The sequence below is a fragment of the Molossus molossus genome, unplaced genomic scaffold (assembly GCF_014108415.1).
Source record: "Molossus molossus isolate mMolMol1 unplaced genomic scaffold, mMolMol1.p scaffold_m16_p_2, whole genome shotgun sequence".
NCBI lineage: Eukaryota > Metazoa > Chordata > Mammalia > Chiroptera > Molossidae > Molossus > Molossus molossus.
The window spans coordinates 139006253-139026747 of NW_023425355.1; the positions used below are offsets into that span (position 1 = coordinate 139006253).

The 20495-nt window shown below is 37.9% G+C and overlaps 1 protein-coding gene across 3 annotated transcripts in view; it reads right to left on the bottom strand.

Moving 5' to 3' along the window:
* Positions 1 to 20495, bottom strand: part of BMX (BMX non-receptor tyrosine kinase) — a 50419-nt gene that overhangs the window by 19355 nt on the left and 10569 nt on the right. Inside the window, exons 4-11 of one of the 3 annotated variants that reach the window (XM_036271584.1) lie at positions 19754 to 19835; positions 17354 to 17473; positions 15079 to 15143; positions 10551 to 10672; positions 6717 to 6788; positions 5991 to 6044; positions 2882 to 2936; positions 1113 to 1192 (exon numbers count right to left, since the gene is read on the bottom strand). In XM_036271584.1, coding sequence (XP_036127477.1) covers positions 1113 to 1192; positions 2882 to 2936; positions 5991 to 6044; positions 6717 to 6788; positions 10551 to 10672; positions 15079 to 15143; positions 17354 to 17473; positions 19754 to 19835 — 650 coding nt within the window. Of the gene's footprint in view, positions 1 to 1112; positions 1193 to 2881; positions 2937 to 5990; positions 6045 to 6716; positions 6789 to 10496; positions 10673 to 15078; positions 15144 to 17353; positions 17474 to 19753; positions 19836 to 20495 lie in introns of all 3 variants that reach the window. The other 2 variants (XM_036271583.1, XM_036271582.1) reach the window with 2 other exon arrangements.

Sequence of the window (20495 nt, forward strand, 5' to 3'; positions counted from 1 at the left end):
ACGAATTTTATCAAGTGGTTCTAATCTAGATTTGGTCAGATTCTTATTTCAAAACATTGAGAGTTTCAGTGTGGGAAAAGGAGTGTGGCTGAAGGAACATGAACTTTTGGCTGTTGAAAGCCCAGCTTCAAGTTTTTGTCATTTATCGACTTTCTTGGTGGATCTTCATAAGCACTCTTTGAACCTCAGTCCTTTCATCTGTAAAATGGTGCAAATAAAAACAGCTTTCCTATTTGCTTCACAGAATGATTAGAAGGAAAAAGGAGGTAACAACCAATGGGTAGGTGGCTTGCGAAACTAAAGTGGAATCCTGATGTTGGTAATGATGACTTGCATGAGACGCTTGTGGAGGTCTTTTATGCCCTAAGCATTGGGATGGGAGTAGTGGAGCAGGTAGAATTACTCTTTCCCAACAACAATCATAGTAATTACTATTAGTTTATTGAGTGTTTACTATATGCCAGGCACTGTTCTGATTCAATACACTAAATTACTTCATCCATAGAACATAATAATCATTATTATGTCCCCTTTTCAGATGAGGAAGTTGAGACACAGAGTTTAAGAAACTTGCTCAATGTCATAAAGCTTTGTAAATAGCAGAGTCAGGATTTGGACCCGGAGGACTGGCTTCAAATCAGAACTCTTAACCATATGAAGAGAGCAGCACCCTAGAAAGACCTATCTGGGGAACACAGCTACACTGATTCAACCTTTTGCTAACTCTGCACCCACAGGAAAGAGTAAATTCAGATGCTGTGGTAGATTCTCAGCTCAGCAGGTGGCTATGGCCAACAGTGTAGAGGTTCCAATGCTATTTTTTCTCTTTCTAGACTTAGGACCAAATTGAGAGGAATAACCCAGGATTCCTTTAACAAATGTTTTCTGAGGCGTGCTGTGCACTGGGCACTCTGCTGCCACGAGGGATGGGCAGAAAAGGATCCCTGAGAACAGCCTCTTGGAAGTAGAGTAGAAAAAAGACTACTACAAATGGTTTCATTCAACAGAGATACTTTGATTTAAAATTTCAGGGTTTAAATATAGTGATCAAATGACCAGCATATTCAAATAATATACAAGAAGATAAAGAAATAAATCCATGTCATACTTACTTCACAGCCTTACTAAATAAAGACACTGTGTACATTCCCTCCTGCCTGGAATTTCTAACCATAAATGCTCCTTCTTTTCCCTGAAAAAGAAAGAAAATGTAGAAGAAACAGAAAACACGTTTATTATCCTTGAACATTATCCTGGTAGTCGGTAGGAAAATAGATCTTTCAGATTCACTTTAAATCTCATTGATGGCACAGAATATTCAACAGTTGGCACAGAAAGGGACCCACGTTTAGCTTTCTTCATTTTCTCACTCAGTTTATTTTACAGATCTATCCTGTGTGCTTTGACTCTTTCTCTCCAGTTAACTTTTAATGCTCTCTTATAATTTTCTGTTTTGTATTTATGTAAGTGTAATGCTTTCATCTTTCAGAAATAAAATTTAAAACCACATATCAGACAACAGTGTGGTAAAGGCAAGGGTGGGTTAGGAACGGGGAGGAGGGTGTCAATGGGGGGGGGAAGGATGGACATCTGTAATATTTTTAACAATAAAGATAAATTGAAAAAAACAACAAACACATATGCTCTTAGAAGGTTTTAGAAAACCAAAGATGTAGAACAAATCATTTAAGTCTTATGCTCAAGTTGTCTTTCTTCATTACTTGTGCTAATTCTACACAGATCCAGATTCAGAAAGAGCAGATAATAAACTAGGAATGTGACAAAATACCAAGTTAGTGAAGTCATCTCATTCTCACCAGTACTCCTCAAAAAGATAACTGATGTGTTATATAAGGTTGAACTATATCCAAACATCGCCCTGGCCAGTTTGGCTCAGCGGTTAGAGCATTGGCTTCAGGTCCAGAGAGACCCGGGTTCGGTTCCCGCTAAGGGCACGTACCTCGGTTGCAGTTTGTCCCCGGCCCTGGTTGGGTCACGCGGGTGGCAACTATTCGATGTGTCCCTTTCACGTCGATGTTTCTCTCTCTCTCTCTCCCTCCCACTCTATCTGAACAAAAAATCGGAAAATGTCCTCAGGTGAGGATAAAAACAAAACAAAACAAGCATCACTTTGTAGATCAAAAGTTTGCCATTGGTAATTCTACAACAATTAGTAATAAAATCATGTAGACTTATTTCTTATTACATCTGCATTATTGTGGTTTGGGTGCTAATGAGAAGTGCTAGAGCCGAGGTTTACTGTTCCATAGATGTTCCAATAAACCCTCATTCTGTATTCATGCCCTGGGTAGTCCCCTCACACATTGACTCTCACACATTGAGCCATGTGACTTGTTTTGGGTAATGGGACATTAGCAAACATGACAAAAACAGAGACTTGATAGTGCTTGCACTGAACTGTCAGGCTCATCCCTTCAACCACTGCTTTGAGATTACCATGCGGTAAGGAAGCCCAAGTTAGCCACATGGAGAAGAACTATGGCATCCAGGTTGTCTACATCAGCTAACCCTAACTCCCTAGTGAGTGCATCAACCAGTTAAATACAGCCACATGAGTTACCCTATACCAAACCTGCTGAAAAACCACAGACCCAGCTGAATCACACACAGAATTGTGAGAAATCATAAATGTTGTTTCAAGCCACTAAATTTTGAAGTGGATTATTACACAGAAATAGATAATGGAAACAAGGGAAGTGGCTATATGTAAAGGGCCTGGTGACCTATAGGCTGGACAACCAACACTATGATGATATGAATGTATAATTAGCACTAAGGTTTCTATAAGACGTGTATTACCCTCTGGACCCAACAATAGAAAGGGATTTTTAGGGGCTATTTCAAAGACCAGACTATTTACCTTTTGTCTCAGTAACTGTTCAGATTGTGACCTGGAGATGTTACCTGCAAACCAGCTGCAATAGGAAAGAATTCCATATTTGACAGTTAATAATGTTTAATTGCATAATTTGTCACTCAGCTTTCAAACCTGTAAAATGAGGCATTAGCCTAGATCAGGGATGTCCAAACCTGGCTGCTCCAGAGAATCACCTGAAGAACTTTTCGAAAATACAGATTCCTAGGGTGGGGCTTGTACATCTTTATTTTTAAGTGGGCTGGTATTTAAGCACTTTTTTTCTCCTTCTAATTGATCTCTAAATTCTCCTACATTTCACCATTTTGAATGAGAGCCAGAAATTAGACCAATGAAGAATATTCCAGTGAGAAATTCAGTGTTGGCAAGAATGAACATTTATCTTTCAACTTTATAATTTTCTTTTAATAATCCAGTGGAAGCATTTTTTATATCGTCTAGTTTCAAAGCAAATGCTTTTTTAAAATATATTTTTAATGTGAAGGATAGCAGTAGATAAGCGTCTATGGTTAAATTAGCATAGGAATAGTTATAGTGAATTGAGAAAAAGATGATGTGAAACAGCCAGGTGTAATCTTTAAATATTGCCCTTTTTACTAAGTTAGCCAAGAATATTATATTTCACTTTGTATGTGAAGTTCAAGAGGTCACAGAACTGTTTCTCATGTGAGATAAAAATCTATAGCTTTTTGGTTTTTGCCAAAATGTCATACTATGGACACAAATAAGGTGGGAGATGGGATGGGCATGAGTTTGGGAGCTTGGGAGGATCCTCTGGCTAGAAGATAACACCTGAGGAGGAAAGGAGTACATGAAAAGGGTGAGGGTGTATTAGGTGAAGGGGGGTATCAGCTGGTGGGCAGTTCAATGAAGTGGGAAGAGTCTTAGATGTGCCATCTTGGAGGTCTGGATTCTAGATATAACTTCCTAATAAGTAGTTCTATGACTTTGGACCAGCCACTTTGCCTCTTTTAGCTTTACAATTCTGCATATTTAAAATTAGGATGAGGATTGAACTTGATGTTTGAAAGTCTCTTCTAACTGCACCCTAATAGGTAATATATAATTAACACTGTAGATGTTAACCAATAGTTTTATTGCTAATATTTTAAGCTAATCATATTTAATCAAAAGACTCTTCAGGGAATAAGATTCAGTATATATGCCTATGGGAGATAAAAAAAAAAATGAGATGATCAGGAATAAGGAGAGAGGCCTGGAGAAGTGAGGTGAGATTGTATGTAAGCTACCCACACATACACTTACACACACACACACACAGTCACACACATACACACTTTGCCTGTGTCATAATTTTGATGAAGGCTGAATTTGGTTGTTTTAAAAATATTTCAGCCTTGGCCGGTTTGGCTCAGCGGTTGGAACGTCGGCCTGCGGTCCAGAGAGACCCGGGTTCAGTTACCGCTAAGGGCATGGACCTCGGTTGCAGTTTGTCCCCGGCCCTGGTTGGTCGTGCAGCTGGCAGCCACTCGATGTGTCCCTTTCACGTCGGTGTTTCTCTCTCTCTCTTCCTCTCTCTCCCTCCCACTCTATCTGAACAAAAAAATGGAAAAATGTCCTCGGGTGAGGATAAAAAAATAAAATAAATAAAATAAAATAAAAAATATTTCAGCATTTCAGTGTTAGAACAGCAGAGGCTTTGGCCTAGTCCTAACACATAATTTTCTGTCTAAATCTCGGTGCCGCCGTCTTTAATGGGATGGAGTAGAGATGCTTATGAATTTATGGTCATAGAACAGATGCTTTAGTGACACTGATAGAGCAGGAAGCTGGGGGCACCAAGCACAGTGTGAGCAGGTGAAGCCCCAGATCATATTGCCCTCTGGTCCTGATCTCCCGTTGGCACCTCTTTGACTTCGAAGAGAGCAGGTCTCTCCTAATCATTTTCCATATTGCACACATCTCACAAACCATTTGAATCTAGAAATGATGGAGATAGACTGTCCATATAGTCAGATCTGGGCTTTCTGAATAAAAAAAAGACTTCCAATTCATCTAAATACTAAAGACTAAAATCCACGATTAGAGGTTCACTCCCATTGGTTTAACCCTTTGCCATCTGTTAAAGTGCAATTCTGTTTGGATAATTTTGGATAATTTCTCAGTCTTTTGTCAGATATTTTTCTGAGCATAGATGTTGTGGAAGAAAGTAGGGCTATAGAGAAGTTTGAGGGTAGTATAGAGACCATGATGCAAAGGGTACAGCAGTCTACTCCAATGTGACAGGTATGCCTAGGGCTAGGCTGGGTTAGAGGGAAAGAGAAAGAGCTGAAACCATTAAATGTATATTTTACAGAAGCTCTCACTACACTTAGAGCCAATGAATTAATACCAGCACTTGTGTAAAAACATAACTATAAATATGCATAATCCTAGTGTCTGAGAGATGTAGTATATCCTTTTACTCCCACCTCTCCTTAATGCCAATCTTTACGTCCAGGAGATTTGTTTGTCCTTATTTGTAGAATGATAGAATCTTAGATTTTGGAAAGGAACTTAATAACCACTTAGACCAACCTGTCTCAGTATAGTTGGGGTGATCACACCTTATTTGCCAGAAGAGTCCTTTCTCTCTCTAAAGTGCCCTAATTTGGATGTTAAATGATAAGACTACCCTAGGAATACGAATCCCTCAACATACATGCTGTCACGTTTAAGCCTCAGTTGTGCTACTTGTAAAATTATTGAATCATAAATAACTTCAAAACTTGGACACAATGCTAACAAGAACCTCCAAACATCATCCTGGCAAGAGGCCTCTAGGGAAGAAATGATCAGCTGAAATGTCATTTGCTGTATCTACGAACACAAAGTAAAACAACAGGGACATGGGGTATATGATAAATCCAATGAATATGTGCACCCAGATGATCCAGATTGGGAAAAATATTTTAACTAGTAAAAACTCAGCTCATTGTCACTCGTCATCCAGAAAAATGGCTCAGAATCTCACATGAGTTTACACAGCCTTCTTAGCAAGTCTGAACCATATGTTTTAATGCAATTTGGGAAGAATACAATAGAAACATCTATGTCTTGTTTTAGAAAAACACAGAGGGATTTCAAAACTCACTCATAGCCATCCAAGTTTTCCTCTTCTTCAGATGAACTTGACTCAGGGAATCCCCTTAAGAAGAGAGGAATCAACATGAATTTAAAAAAAAAAGAAATAATGCAAGTGCAATATTTACCCTGCTTTCATCCATGTAAATAAAATGTAGTCTGTTAGGTTTCCCTTCCTGCACTTGGGAAGGTATTAGCAAAGTGAAGAGGGAGTGACTCAGAAGTTGAGTTCATGCTCAGTTTAATAAGAAAATGATTGTTTGATGCAAGAACTTTCCAGGAGGCCCCCAGGAATGTGGGTTTCTTTGAATTGTTCAGAAAAGTGGGCTCATGAAATAGATGAAGATGCCTTCAGCAACAAGTGTAATATAAAGTAAAAAAAAAAAGAAAAAGAAAAAGAAAAATCTCCTGTTGTGTATAGAGCAATTCTTAGAGAAGAGTTATTCAACTATAGGTTATTTTTTCCTCCTGCTAGAGATGCCTGAGCCAGGTATATTAGTGTTCATGCTAACAACAGTGTGTATCATGAATGATGGATGGGAAAAATCAGTGTGAGAAAAACGGTAACCCACAAGTTATCATTACAGACCAACTTAAGTGTTTAGAGAGGCAAACTACTTTGGGGTTTACATTTACTTTAAATGTAAAGTGTAGTAGCAAAATTATTGCTAATTTGGTCAGTTTTCCTGCAAATGGAACAAATTCTGGGTGTATAGTACTATTGAATAGGATATACCATGACATTTTTGAGGCACTGTCGTTCACAACATTTCTTTCTCTTTGGAGGCTGCATGCAAAATCTTCACTGCTATAATAAAAGAGACAGGTTTCATAAATTTATGCTTATTTATAAATGTTAAATAACAAAAGTAATTTTGTTAGATTTTAGCTTTATTAAACATTTTGACCCATGAGTTTCACTTGGTTTGGAAATTTAAGCTAATGAGTCATTTTTACATTTCTGTCCTTGTAGGGATTACAATAAAAAGCAGTAGTTTGATAGTATTCACAGATGAAAGCAAATTGTTAATAATGACTCATAATAGCCCCAAACAATAGAAAAGTTGGATTAATAAATCATCTTGACTGGGTTTGCCCTGATTTTCTTGTAGATATGCAAGCATTCGGTCACATACATACTTAAAATGTTATTTTCTTCTTTGCTGTTGTGATTGCAATTAAAAGTCTTGAAAATACTAAACTTTTAACTCCATGTAGACACATGTGGATTAGCAAGATTTTCATCATCCTCTGTCATCCATCATTTTCTCTTTCATTTTGGGTGTTGAGCAGAGCAGGAGGAACTCTCCAAGTTCAAGGTCTGTTTTACTTGGAATGTAAAGTCTATTTCCTGTTTGACTTCATATCCCAGGCTCTAATTCAAAACCACACTTCATAATGACAAGTTTCTTTAACAAGGAAATGCTCCTCTGGCTCCATTTCCTGAAGTGCCTCCCTCTCTGCCTTCCCAAGCAGCCTTTGCTCACTAGCATGGTTTTTTCACTTCATCTCTTCTTAAGAAAACTTATTTAAAAGTACTAAAAATATAATTGACATTTTTTAATTAAAATTTGTGATTAAGAAGTTTGTCTATATAACGAAATGCTATATCAGATAAGGGGTTAATTTCCAATACATATAGAGTGCTCATACAACTCCACAAAAGGAAGACAAAGAATCCAATTAAAAAATGGGCAGAGGAACTAAATAGACACCTCTCCAAACAGGACATACAAATGGCTAAGAAACATGTGAAGAAATGCTCATCATCACTAATTATCAGAGAGATGCAAATTAAAACAACAATGAGGTATCACCTCACACCTGTCAGAATGGCCACCATCAACAAATCATCAAACAACAAGTGTTGGCGAGGGTGTGGAGAAAAGGGGACTCTAGTACACTGCTGGTGGGAATGCAGACTGGTGCAGCCACTATGGAAAACACTATGGTATTACCTCAAAAAATTAAAAATTGAACTTCCATTTGACCCAGTGATCCCGCTTCTAGGAATATACCCTAAGAAGCCTAAAACACCAATCAGAAAGAATATATGTACCCCCATGTTTGTAGCAGCACTATTTACAATAGCTAAGATCTGGAAACAGCCCAAGTGTCCATCAGTAGACGAATGGATAAAAAAGCAGTGGTACATATACACAATGGTGTACTACGCAGCTGTAAGAAAGAAAGATCTCTTATCCTTTGAGACGACATGGAGGGACCTGGGAAGTATCATCCTAAGTGAAACAAGCCAAACAGAGAAAGACAAGTTTCATATGATCTCACTTATTGGTGGAATATAATGAACATAACAGTCTGAGGAAGGGGGTAGTCCCAGAGACGCGGAAGTGGGATACAGACTGACTATCCCCAGAAGAGGGGGTGGTGGGGGAGAGAGAAACCACAGAACTTATATGCATGTGTGCATGAACAATGGACATGGACAACAAACTGGGGAAAGGGCAGGGAGGGAGAGGGAGGGGGGAATCAGTGGGGGAAAAAGAAGAAACATCTGTAACAAAAATTAATTAATAAAAAAATAAAATAAAATAAAAAACGAAATGCTATATAGGCATTCAAAATAATGAGGTAGGTTGCACAACAATATGAATGTACTTAAATCTACTGAACTGTACACTTAAAATGCCGAAAATGGTAAAGTTTGTTATGTTTTACCACAATTAAATTTTTTAAAATTAAAAATTAAGTATATCTTCATGTATTCAAATGGGGAAAATGTCCAAGATGTTACGTAAAAAGAGTAAATAGCAAAGAAGACTGTATGGTGAGAACCTGGTTTTTAAATTCTATATATATGGTAACATATGAATAAGAAAACATTTTAGAGGAATGGACATCAAAGAGTCTGCAATATTTGAATGTTTTAATTAGAACAGAGATATTTTTACTACTCAGAAAAAAATAAAAGATTGAAAAGCAGCTCAGGCAAAGATAGTATGAATGAGAGAAAGTCATAGATACTGATATGAGCTGAGAATCATGGCTGCATTTTTACAATTCAAGCTCCATGAAGACCTTTTAGCAATTACTATAATTCACACATGGTTGATATAATGCTGCTCATGCTAAGAAGTGATTAATCAATCCTTGGTTCAGATAATTAGCTTCCTAAAGTTCTAGGGAAAAATCTAGGATTGGGACTAAATCTTGGGCGCAAAACCTAAGGGTGTGTCAAAACACTCAATAACCAAAATAGTGTTTTAATAAAATACTTTTTAAAATAAAAATTAATATAAATAATCTATAATAACCAAAGTATCAACATTTTAAATAAAGATAGGATCTGGCAATCTATGAGTTGGTGGCTCTGCAGCAACCCCATGTGAATGAATAGTGCTGACTACTTATTTGAATGCTGGTCAGTCAGTTCCACTGCACATCTCCCTTGATGAATCACTTGGGCTTCTGGAAGGGAGGGGACCTGGCACAAAGTTGACATAACATTTACCCTCCTTGAATCTGGGCTTGTTGTTTCCTTCCACAAGAATACTGGGTTTCGGGGAAATAAATGTAACTCCTGCCCTCAGGTACCAGCTATAGATTAATACACTTGGATTCTATCTCCACTTTGGAATGAAAGGTATCAATACTTGTTATACTGAAAACAATAGCAAGAATACATTTATATTCTTTCAAGTTCCATATAGCCCTGTGGCTGTATCAGTGATACAGTGATCCATTTGCTTTAGGTAAATATGATGAGGATGGAAAGAATAAAACAATAAAAAGAAGGTAGAAAACAAAGAAAAGAGATACATGGTGAGTCAGAGAGATGCTCTGCATGCTCTGTGGGGAAAGGCAGATATCTGGACCCTAGAGGGATTCTAATAACTAGGTGAGAAAATGTCAGACAGTGAACAGCATGGTTGGGAGGAAGTATGAGGCAGCAAATAAGGAAGGTTAGTTGGTTGACCCTTTTTCTATTGTCATTGTGCAATTCAATTTCATATTTATTGAGCATCAAGTATTGTGCCGACTTGGTGCCAGATCCTAGAGATATATACAATTTAGGTACTGTCTTGAAGATAATTTCAGTTGTGGCATTAGGTAGCATATTTTGGCTTAAAAACATGACGAGACTCATCAAATCCTGAGGAGGCAATCTTGAAATGCTACTTGTCATTTGGTCAGTGATGCCCAAGCACTTTACAAAAGTCAGTCCACTCTATGCTTTCTCATATAAAGGACATAATCTAAATATTCAGAGTTCTGGAATGTAGGGTTATTAGGGGGAAAGGGGAGAGAGAGAGAGGATGGAATAAAATGCTCAAGTATTACTTAGATAATTAGATTGGATAGTCTAAATGGAAATACTGTGCTGCTCAGTCCTAGTGGGGTCACTGCTTCTGGCTTCTGACTCAGTGAACATTTTCTGACAGGACAACCCTATCTCAGCCAAGGTGTATGTGGACAGCTTTGAGATTGAGATCCAAGGCAGTGGTGTAATGTTTATTCTACATGCTGGGCAGCCAGACTAAGAGCTGAGGTTTACCTTTTCAGTTTTCTTACTTGCCACCAGTCAGGGCAATCTTCTCTTGGAACATACCGCATATTGACGTTTTGCTGGGAGTCATAGTTTTTCTTTGAATCAATGTCATACTGGGCTAGAGTGGTACTTGAAGATGGTTCATCCATTTTGAAAATAGGAACTGCTCGAGGAATCTTCAGCTTTGGAGGACAAGATATTTTAATAGATCACAGTAAGGAACATGCACAGATTCATGTACCGGGAACTAACAACCAAGGCATATCAGCTCTTAAATTAAAAAGGAAGAAACTAAAGAAGGAATTAAGGAAGGAAGGAATCAGGGAAGGAAGAAATCAATGAACGAAGAAATCAAGGGAGGAAGGAATCAAGAGGGAGGGAGGGTGGAAGGAAGGAAAGAAGAAAGAAAGAAGAAAGAAAGAAAGAAAGAAAGAAAGAAAGAAAGAAAGAAAGAAAGAAAGAAAGAAAGAAAGGAAGGAAGAAACAAGGAAGGAAGGAAGGAAGGAAGGAAGGAAGGAAGGAAGGAAGGAAGGAAGGAAGGAAGGAAGGAAGGAAGGAAAAAGAGAGAGAGAGAAAGAAAAAGAAAAAAGAAAAAGATAAAGAAAGAAAGTTGATGTTCATATCTGACAAGGAAAGCAAAAGACATGTAAAAGAATGTTCATAGCAGAATTATTTCAATTAGATAAAAACTGGAAACTACCTAAATGCCAATTATAAGGATAAAATATTAAACATATTGTGGTTGTAGTAGGCTAAATAATGTTCTCCCATATTTATTTATGTCCTGGTCCCTGGCGCCTGTGAATATGTTATCTTACATGGTGAGAGGGACTTTGTAGATATGATTAATTTAGGGATGTTGCAATGGGAAGATTATCCTGGATTGTTGGGGTAGGTTCAGTGTAATTAAAAGGCTTTAAAAGAGGAAGACGAGAAAGTCAGAGATTATGAAGATGTGAGGATGGAAGCAGAAATCAGAAAGGAAAGAAGATGCTACCCTACTGGCATTGATGATGGAGGAAAAGGTCAGGAACCAAGAAACACAGGTAGCTTCTCCAAGCTGGAATAGATTTTTCCCTAAAATCTCCAGAAGGAACACAGCTGTGTGGACCCATTTTAGACTCTGATCTTCAGAACTATGAAAAAATAACTTTGTGTTGCTTAAAGTCACTAAATTCATGGTAATTTGTTACACAGCAATAAGAAACTACTACAGTATTCACACACTGGAATTCTATATGGCAATGAGAATAAATTATGACCATATACTAAAAAATGAGAAAATCTCATAAATTGAACAAAAGAAAACAGACAATAAACAACTATATAATTTCATTTACATAAAGCTCAAAAACAGGCAAATCATCTATAATGTTATAAATCAGGCTAGTGATTAATCTTGGTGGGATGTAGTAACTGAAAGGAAACATGAGGGTGGCATTATGTGATGTTCTGTTTCTTAATTTGAATGTGGGTTATAAAAATGTATTCAGTTTGTGAAAATGTATCAAACTGATCATTTAGGACTTGTATACTTTCCTAAGTGTGTTGTACTTCAATTAGAAATTTACATTATATATGTATGTATGTGTGTGTGTGTGTGTGTGTGTGTATTCATATTCTGAATTTAATATTTCCACACTGTATTTTACTTTTTTCCAGGGAGTAACATCCTGGAAATTTTAGTTATGCAGGACACTGCAATTTATGAACTGTGGGATAGTTATCTCCAAAGATAAGTGCAGTGGAAAGTTCCCTAATCGGAAATCTGAACAGAATAGCTAGAAAATGAATTTTAATTTTCCTCAGCTCAATAAGTGCTCCACTGAATGCTCTGGTAAAAACAAAATGAAGGAAAACATATTTTTCACAATACTCTCTCTGATCCCTGATCCCTTTGGGCAGCTTATAATCAAAACAGACCTTGGCCACTGATTTCTCTGAATGATAATTCCTCGACCTAGACTAGATACAATAGTGTCTAGCTGCTAAATTATACTCTGTTCTTAGATTTCTTTAAAACAAACTTTATTGGAGTATAATTTACAGACCCTTTTTAAGTGTAGAATTCAGTGACTTTTAATAAAGTTATCAAGTTGGGCAACTATCACCACAACGCAGTCTGAGCACATTTCTATCACCCCTATATGATCCCAAGTGTCCATTTGTAGACCATCCCCTTTCCCATCCTGGCCTCAGGCAACCACTAATTGACCTTTTGTTCCTATAGATTAGCTTAGTCTGGACATGGCTTTTAGGTGTTTCACAAGGCCATAATTTCCAAGCTTCAGGAATGAAGCATGCATCCAAACCAAAACAGTAATATCACTGATAACATAAAAACAAACAAAAAATGCACCCAAACTTTAATGATTGTATTAGTTTCCTGAGGGCTGCCATAACAAATTAGTACACATTTGGTGAATTAAAGCAACAGTTTGTCACAGTTCTGGAGGCTAGAAGTCCAAAATCAAGGTTTAAGCATGACCATACTCCCTTGAAAAGCTCTAGGGGAAAATTTTTGCTTGCTCTTTTCAGCTTCTGGTGGTTCTAGGCATTCTTTGCCTTGTGGCAGCATGACTCCAAACTCTGCCTAGGTCTTTATTTTATTATTATTTTTGTTAATTCATTGATTTTTAGAGAGAGCGGAAGGAAGGGAGTGAGGGAGGGGGGAACATGGATGTGAGAGAGACACATCGATTGGCTGGCTCCCACATATGTCCTGACCAGGGATTGAACCTGCAACCCAGGCATGTGCCCTTGACCAGGAATCAAACCCACAACCCTTAAGTGTGGCAGGTTGACTATCTAACCACTGAGCAACATCAGCTAGGGCTCTGCCTAGGTCTTTAGATGGCCTTCTTCTCTGTGTATCTCTATGTCCTCTCATTTTATAAGGAAACCAGCCATTGGATTTATGGCTCATCCTAATTCAGTATAATCTCATCTCAGTCCTTAACTAATTACATCTGCAAATACCCTGTTTAGGTCACATTCTGAGATTTGGGTGAACATAAAATTTGGGGGACATACTTCAAGCTACTATAATAAGGGATTTCTTTTTGCCCTTCATGTTAGTTCACAAAAATTATATTGTTTTTACTTAGAAAGATAGAAGTGTGTGTGAATGTGTGCAACTGAAAATAAGTACCCAAGACACTATTGAACTGATGGATGAGTGGAGATGTTGTCTTAATTTCAGGCGAGATTTCAGAGAAGCACTGGGAGGCCATTTTATGTGTCTCCTGGTATTTGAGGACGCTGACACCTGCCTGGGAAGTCTAAAAGCAGGAAACTATGGCTGACCTATGAACCTATGAAAGCAGACCACAAGGAGAGCAGCAGCCTGTACTGTGAAAGCAAGCCACATACAGTTTTACTAACTAAAGCAATCAAGATTTTGTTTGTTTTTCTGAAGGCTAACTCCACCCTTGGGAGGGAGTTGGCTGGGAGCAATCTTGAAAACTCTGCCCAAGATCAGTAGATTGACACAGCAGAAAAGTTGAGGGTTAAAAACCCAAGAGCTAAGGGTCAAGACATTTCCTCTGTTATAAAACTACATTTGAATGTTCACCCCAGTGGGAAACCTATGAAAGTCTCCCATAAGATAAAGAATTAGCATTGGAAAACTGTCTTGCCAAGAAGCCATCACTACCAAAGCATGATGGGATCAACCATATATGACTGTCTCTTTTTCAGTAGACCTGCTCTCCCTGGGTCAAAAATCCTGAAAGGGTAAAAAAATCTCAGCCTCTCCATGACCCTTTCCTCAAAGCAGGCTGTCCTCTGATGCAGACTTGAGCTAGGTGAAGGGGAAAAGTGTTAACTTTTCAAGTTGTGTGGTTGTAGCATTGGATGGGACAATTAGAGGCTGTTCTCATGCCTACTGGTAATTGGGAAAATTTATGTCATCTGAGAGTGACTAGAAGAAAGCCAACCGAGTAGCTTTGAAAGGATAATGGAGAGAAAGAATTATGTTGTTTTCTGCTAGTGTCCTGTGGGGTCCCATTCCTTCATCAGGATACTTACATGAGGAAGTCTTAGCCATGCTGGTGGTAGAAGAATGACAGCTAGTAACAGCTGCCTGTTATATGTGATGCTATCTCCCACATGCACCATTTTTCAGTGACTATTTATGTGCTTACAGGTTAGAAAAAGGCCCAGTTATTAAATATAAAAATAAGAAATGGTAAATAGTTCTTTTTTTTTTTTCTTTATTGATTTTAGAGAGAGAGGAAGGGAGAGGTAGAGAGAGATAGAAACATCGATGAGAGAGATCAATTAGCCGCCTCCTGCATGTCCCTCACTGGGGATTTGGCCCACAACCTGGGCATGTGCCCTGACCGGGAATCTAACTGACGAACTCTTGGTGCATGGGTTGATGCTCAACCACTGAGCAATACCGGCTGGGCAATAGTTCTTTATTTGAATTTATTATTTGACATTGCCATTGCTATTGGTGATAGCTCATAGTTTTTCTCTCTTTGCTGATAGTCTGAAAGAAACCCATATTTTTTAGTCTTGAATCTGGCAACTCTTGATTTATTTAATATATCCTAATTATGAGAAAAGTTAAATGTTGACTTACCACTCTGTCTGGGAAGATAGGAACTCTTAGTTTCTCTTCTTTTGTTGCAATGTGCAGATCAGCATCTGAAAAGTAAAACCAAGTAATATCAGAAGGAACTTTAAATAAAACAAAGCAAAACAGCCAATGTTATGAATCAAAAGAACCAGCTTGTATAAGCAATAATGCAGATTAAATAAATTTAGACACAACATCTTGAGTGATTGTTGCTTTCCTATATAACACCCAAATAATACACCACTCCTCCACCATCATCAATATCTTCCCAAAATAGATAAAAATAGTCAGCTTCCTTTAAATTCTAAAAACTATTAATTTATACCACATTTCCACCTTGTATTTGAGTATCATATATCTAATCCCTTGGGTGGGACCTATGATCCCAGGATTCAGAACCCATGTCTGATTCATCTTTAATTGGTTCATACAAGATACTGATAAATAGCTGATTTATAAGTGAACAAACATATTTCATGCATTTTTCTGTTCTTATGATAATAGTTGGTTTCTCTTTCTACCCATACATGTAGATAGATGTCCAGGCTGTGAATGTGAAGCCATTATATGTCTTATAAATGGGGTGGCCATGTGGTTTATTGACCAAATTGGAACATTCCTAACAGTGATAGGTAGCCTTTTAATATAATTATGTCAGGACACCAGCTGCAGAATGAGACTGTCCCAAACAAAGTGAGGTGCATGGCCAATTTACTTGTAGGACACGTACCCTAGAAAGAGGGTAGTCCAGGGAATTTTGAAGACAGAAAGAAGCAAAAATATTCAATTGTTTTCTTTCTGTGCCCGTGGGATTTCCTGTAGCTCAGCAAAGGGGGCCAAGGGAGTAAATTACACTTTGGCAGATAGACAATATCACAGCTGCTTGTGAGCCATAATACCCCTATATTCTGTAGTTTTCTTCAGAGGCTGGCAAAGAGCCTGTGGCACCTAGGACACATGGTAGGTGGCATCCAGCCAGAGCCTAGGAAGATAATCCAAAGGCAGTGCTCTCTCTGGCCTTTCTCTGCTCTTTCCCTGGGATTTAGGGCAAGGTCAGAGCTGGAAGCTGTCCTGCTGGATAATGATGTCAGATCATGGACAGAATAAATGGATAAAATGATTAATGCTATAAGGACACATTACTCCTCCATCCCTCACTGTAGAGGGAAGATCCACATACAGTAAATTCTGAATAGTTCATTAAATCACTATAATTCAAGAGTATAAAGGGCAATATGATCTAATTAAGATGAATAAATATGCATTGTGTAGTCTAATTGAGATGGAAAACACAATGCACATTTATTCATTGAGTTTGTTTTAAAATGACCAGCAATAATATTAACATAACTGTCAGGTGTCAATACTGTTATGAAGTGAATTTGGATAACATTTCATGTCTCTGTGTGTTTTACAATTTATAGAGTGTTTTCACACAGCTGATCTCATTCAATTCTTTCAAGTCATTGTAATCCAAGTAAATTTTGTCCAGGCTGCTAAAACTGTTTTTATTTATTGACAACCTCATGTTGTTAAACAATGATAAACTAAAATATATAAGACTATCTCATGTAAGTATCCTGGTGAAGGAATGGGACTCAAAGGCACAAGAAGAAAATAATATAATTCTCTCCCACCATTATCCCTTCAAAAACACTATGTAGACTTTCTTTTCTGTCTCCGGATAAAGTCTCCGGCAGATTTCCCTAGGAATATAACAGGATAGAACCCTTCACTACCTTCTCTGATGTTATTAAGAAATCAACAAACATGTGGAGAATGGCAAACCACTTTAAATATATCTCTTAATACTTGGCCATCCATCATTTTGTTATATATGGTGATTAAAAGTGTTACTTAAATTTTATCCATTGACACATTTTTTAAAATATTTTTTTTCAGTTTATGGTTTAGTTTATGAATCATTGTAAAATGTTCACCACGTTCTACCTATTTTGAACTCATCTTAAACCAGGAAGAATTCTAGGAGGGAATAAACAGCTCCTTGCTTCATTTATGATTCAAATTTGAAAAAAAATTTATCATGAAGTGAGAGAATGACAAATGTTAATATTGTTATTATTTTACTAACATGACTCAATTGACCCTAGAATTAGACTTCATTTGCCAGATAGCATCTTTGAGGCTGACATTTTGTGATGCTAACCAATCTGGCACATCTTGTTTTCCTGAACTAGTAGGCTGTTCTGGCATATGGCAGATTTGCCTAATGGGGCACCATCCACCCAGAGTCCAACCAATAGAGAGGTCACATTACATGCTTCCCAGAGAGTACATCCTGGGGCCGCTTTGCAACTCTGTTGGCAGCACAGGAACTTCCCGTCCACGAAGAACCCACTGTGGTACTTGATCAGCAGGTGGGGGTTGCCCCTTATCTCTGGGGAGCAGGCAGGAAGAAAAAACATTCAGTAAGTTCTGTTATCACAGAACAATGAAAACATCATTTTTGCCAGCAACCAGGGTAAGAGCAAATGGTTCCCAAAAGGTATCAGTCTTTCACTTAGAAGTTTAAAAAGCCAAAGAGAGCCCGGCCAGTGTGGCTCAGTGGATTGAACATTGTCCCATGGATTCAGAGGTCCTGGTTAGATTCCAGGTCAAGACACATGCCAGGGTTGTGGGCTCGATCCCCAGTGATGGGGGTGGGGGGCATGCAAGATGCAGCCCATAGATGCTTCTCTCTCACATCGATGTTTCTATCTCTCTCTCCCTTCTCTCTCTAAAAAAATCAATGAAAACATAAAAAATAAAATAAAATAAAAATAAAAAGCCCAAAAGAAAAGTCTAACCATATATATACTGAGAACAACACAATGACTTATATTAGTCTTTTAAAATGCTAGTATAAAATGCATACACAGATCAACTGGGTGTTAGGATTTTAGAAATACATCCATAAAGGAAGTAAGTGTGTTACAGCACATGCCTGTTGTGCTCTTGTGGCATAAAGAGTCTGGAAGGTAGGACTGGATCTTAGCAAAAAGGAAAGAAGGTTCTAATAAAATTATTATCATTCATTTCCTTCTGATGAAGGATCCGATCCAGAATCATGGCATTTAGTTATCTACTTTCCCTTGATATAGAACAGTTTCTCCTTCCTTCTTTGTCATTCATGACTTTGTCCTGTTTACATTGAGAGATTGATGGTTTATGGGTCTACTTTTCTAGGAATATATGCATATTTTAAAACCTATGGGAATAGGACAAAGAAATCCAAACAAATTATAATATTAGAGTATAATACAGTGTCTACAGCAAACTAGTGTCCCTTAAAACTAATACCTCCAAGATATTAGTAGAGAATAGTTCAGGAAGAGTCTCTAGGTGGGGAGGGTTGATTCTACATTTGGCTTCAACTCTTTTCTTGATTTTTTATTCATCTCACAGATTAATTATTTTGATACCAAGGGAATTCTGCTCCTCCTTTACAACCCCAACTCAGGGAATTGTATGGAGAGAATAATAACCATCTTGCTGAGTCATTGGAGGGATATGAGAAAATGTATGTAAAGCATCCCGCACAGTGTTTGGTGCAGAGTATGTGTTCAATGAACAGTGGACTTTAGTAATATTATTTCCTTAGTTTTACTCAGCTCAGCTTACCTGCAAAGGCTGGTATTAAAAATTTTACTAAGTGTTAATGAGAATTAAAAATAAATTATTACAGCCCTGGCTGGTTTGGCTCAGCGGTTAGAGCGTCGGCCTGTGGTCCTGAGAGACCCGGGTTCGGTTCCCGCTAAGGGCACGAACTTCGGTTGCAGTTTGTCCCTGGCCCTGGTCGGTCATGCGGGTGGCAGCCACTCGATGTGTTCCTTTCACGTCGATGTTTCTCTCTGTTCCTCTCTCTCCCTCCCACTCTACCTGAACAACAACAACAACAACAACAACAAAAAATGGAAAAATGTCCTCTGGTGAGGATAAAAAAAAAAATTATTACAGAAACCATAGCAAACAAAAGGAATTAAGTTTATAAAACACTAGTTTCTGACCTTGAGCTTTCCCAGAAGCCTAGCATTTATACTGTACTAGTTAAAAAGTTGGATTTGGATAATTGAATTATGAGTTATCCATTATTAGGTATATGACATTGCGTATGTCTCTTTAACTTCACTTATCTGAAAAAATGGAGACTAATATGACTCATTTTCACAGAGTTGTCAAGAGGGTTATCTAAGAAAATGTTTCACAAGAACTTGACACAGTAGCTGGCAAATGATAAGTGCTTAGTAACTATTAGCTATAACTTTCTGTAAAAATCCAAAGTACAGTAGCTACAGGACCTGACACAACCACAAGAGGACCTAGACTAGACTTTGCCCCGGAAAGGCAAGCACAGTGGGTGGGGAGCAGGTGGCCTGGCTTCCTCCCAGCTGCTCTGGGAAGAACAATAGCCAGCTCTGTGCAGAGCAGGGACAGCGAGTGGGGTGGGAGGTGGGTAGGAGGTGGGTGGAGGGGTAGGGAAGGGTATCTGATACCCAGGCTTCCCCTATGTAACAATGAGAATGCAAAATGAGGATAAGCATGGCATATTCTCTGAGGTTGGTAGGAAAATCAGTAGATTCTGTCTTGGCATTGAGTCCTTTTACTGTCAATATCTTTCTTCCACCCACCCTCAAAAGAACTCAATCAATGACTCTCTTTTATGACTGTTTAAAATTACCATTTTGTAATGCTTTCAACCACTGACTTCGGCTCTCTTCATTTGATGCATAGACATAGAGAAGCCCATCTTTATAGACAATCTGGAAAGGAAAAGATTTGGTGCATTTAGCCATAATTACATCATAGTTCACTCTGGTGCAACTGCAAGTTTTCTGTTATCTAAAAGAAACCTTGAGTTTGCTTATAATATCCATTAGCCCTGGAATAAGGTAGAAAAAAAAAATCTAGTTATTTTTATCCTCTACCTTTTAACTTGTTTTATCCCAGATACCCCTAAACTTTGGAAAATCATAGCAGACAATTAGAAAATTATAAAATGTTAGATATAACAGATGTCTTAGGAGTGTTCTGGTCTACCCACCTACCCAGTGCATGACTCTCTTTACAGGCAGTTGGAAAATGTTTATCTGTTCTATTCTTAAAAATATCTTCAGGGATAGAATGTCCTTCACTTTTAACTATGCCATCCTTGACAATTTTTATATATTCTGATCATTATGTAGTTCATGCTTATATTGAGTAAAAATACGTCTCCCTGTTACTTATCCCCTTGGATCATGTCCCACCCTTGGAATCCCAGCATAAGTCATTTTTCTATTTCTTAAGACTCTTGTTTAAATGTTTGAGAATTACAATGTCTCTATTTTATTCACTTTTGTGGGGAACTAATACAGATCATTTATTAAACACCTACTAGTTTGGGGGATCTTTTCTAGATGCTTTAATGTTTTAATCCTATT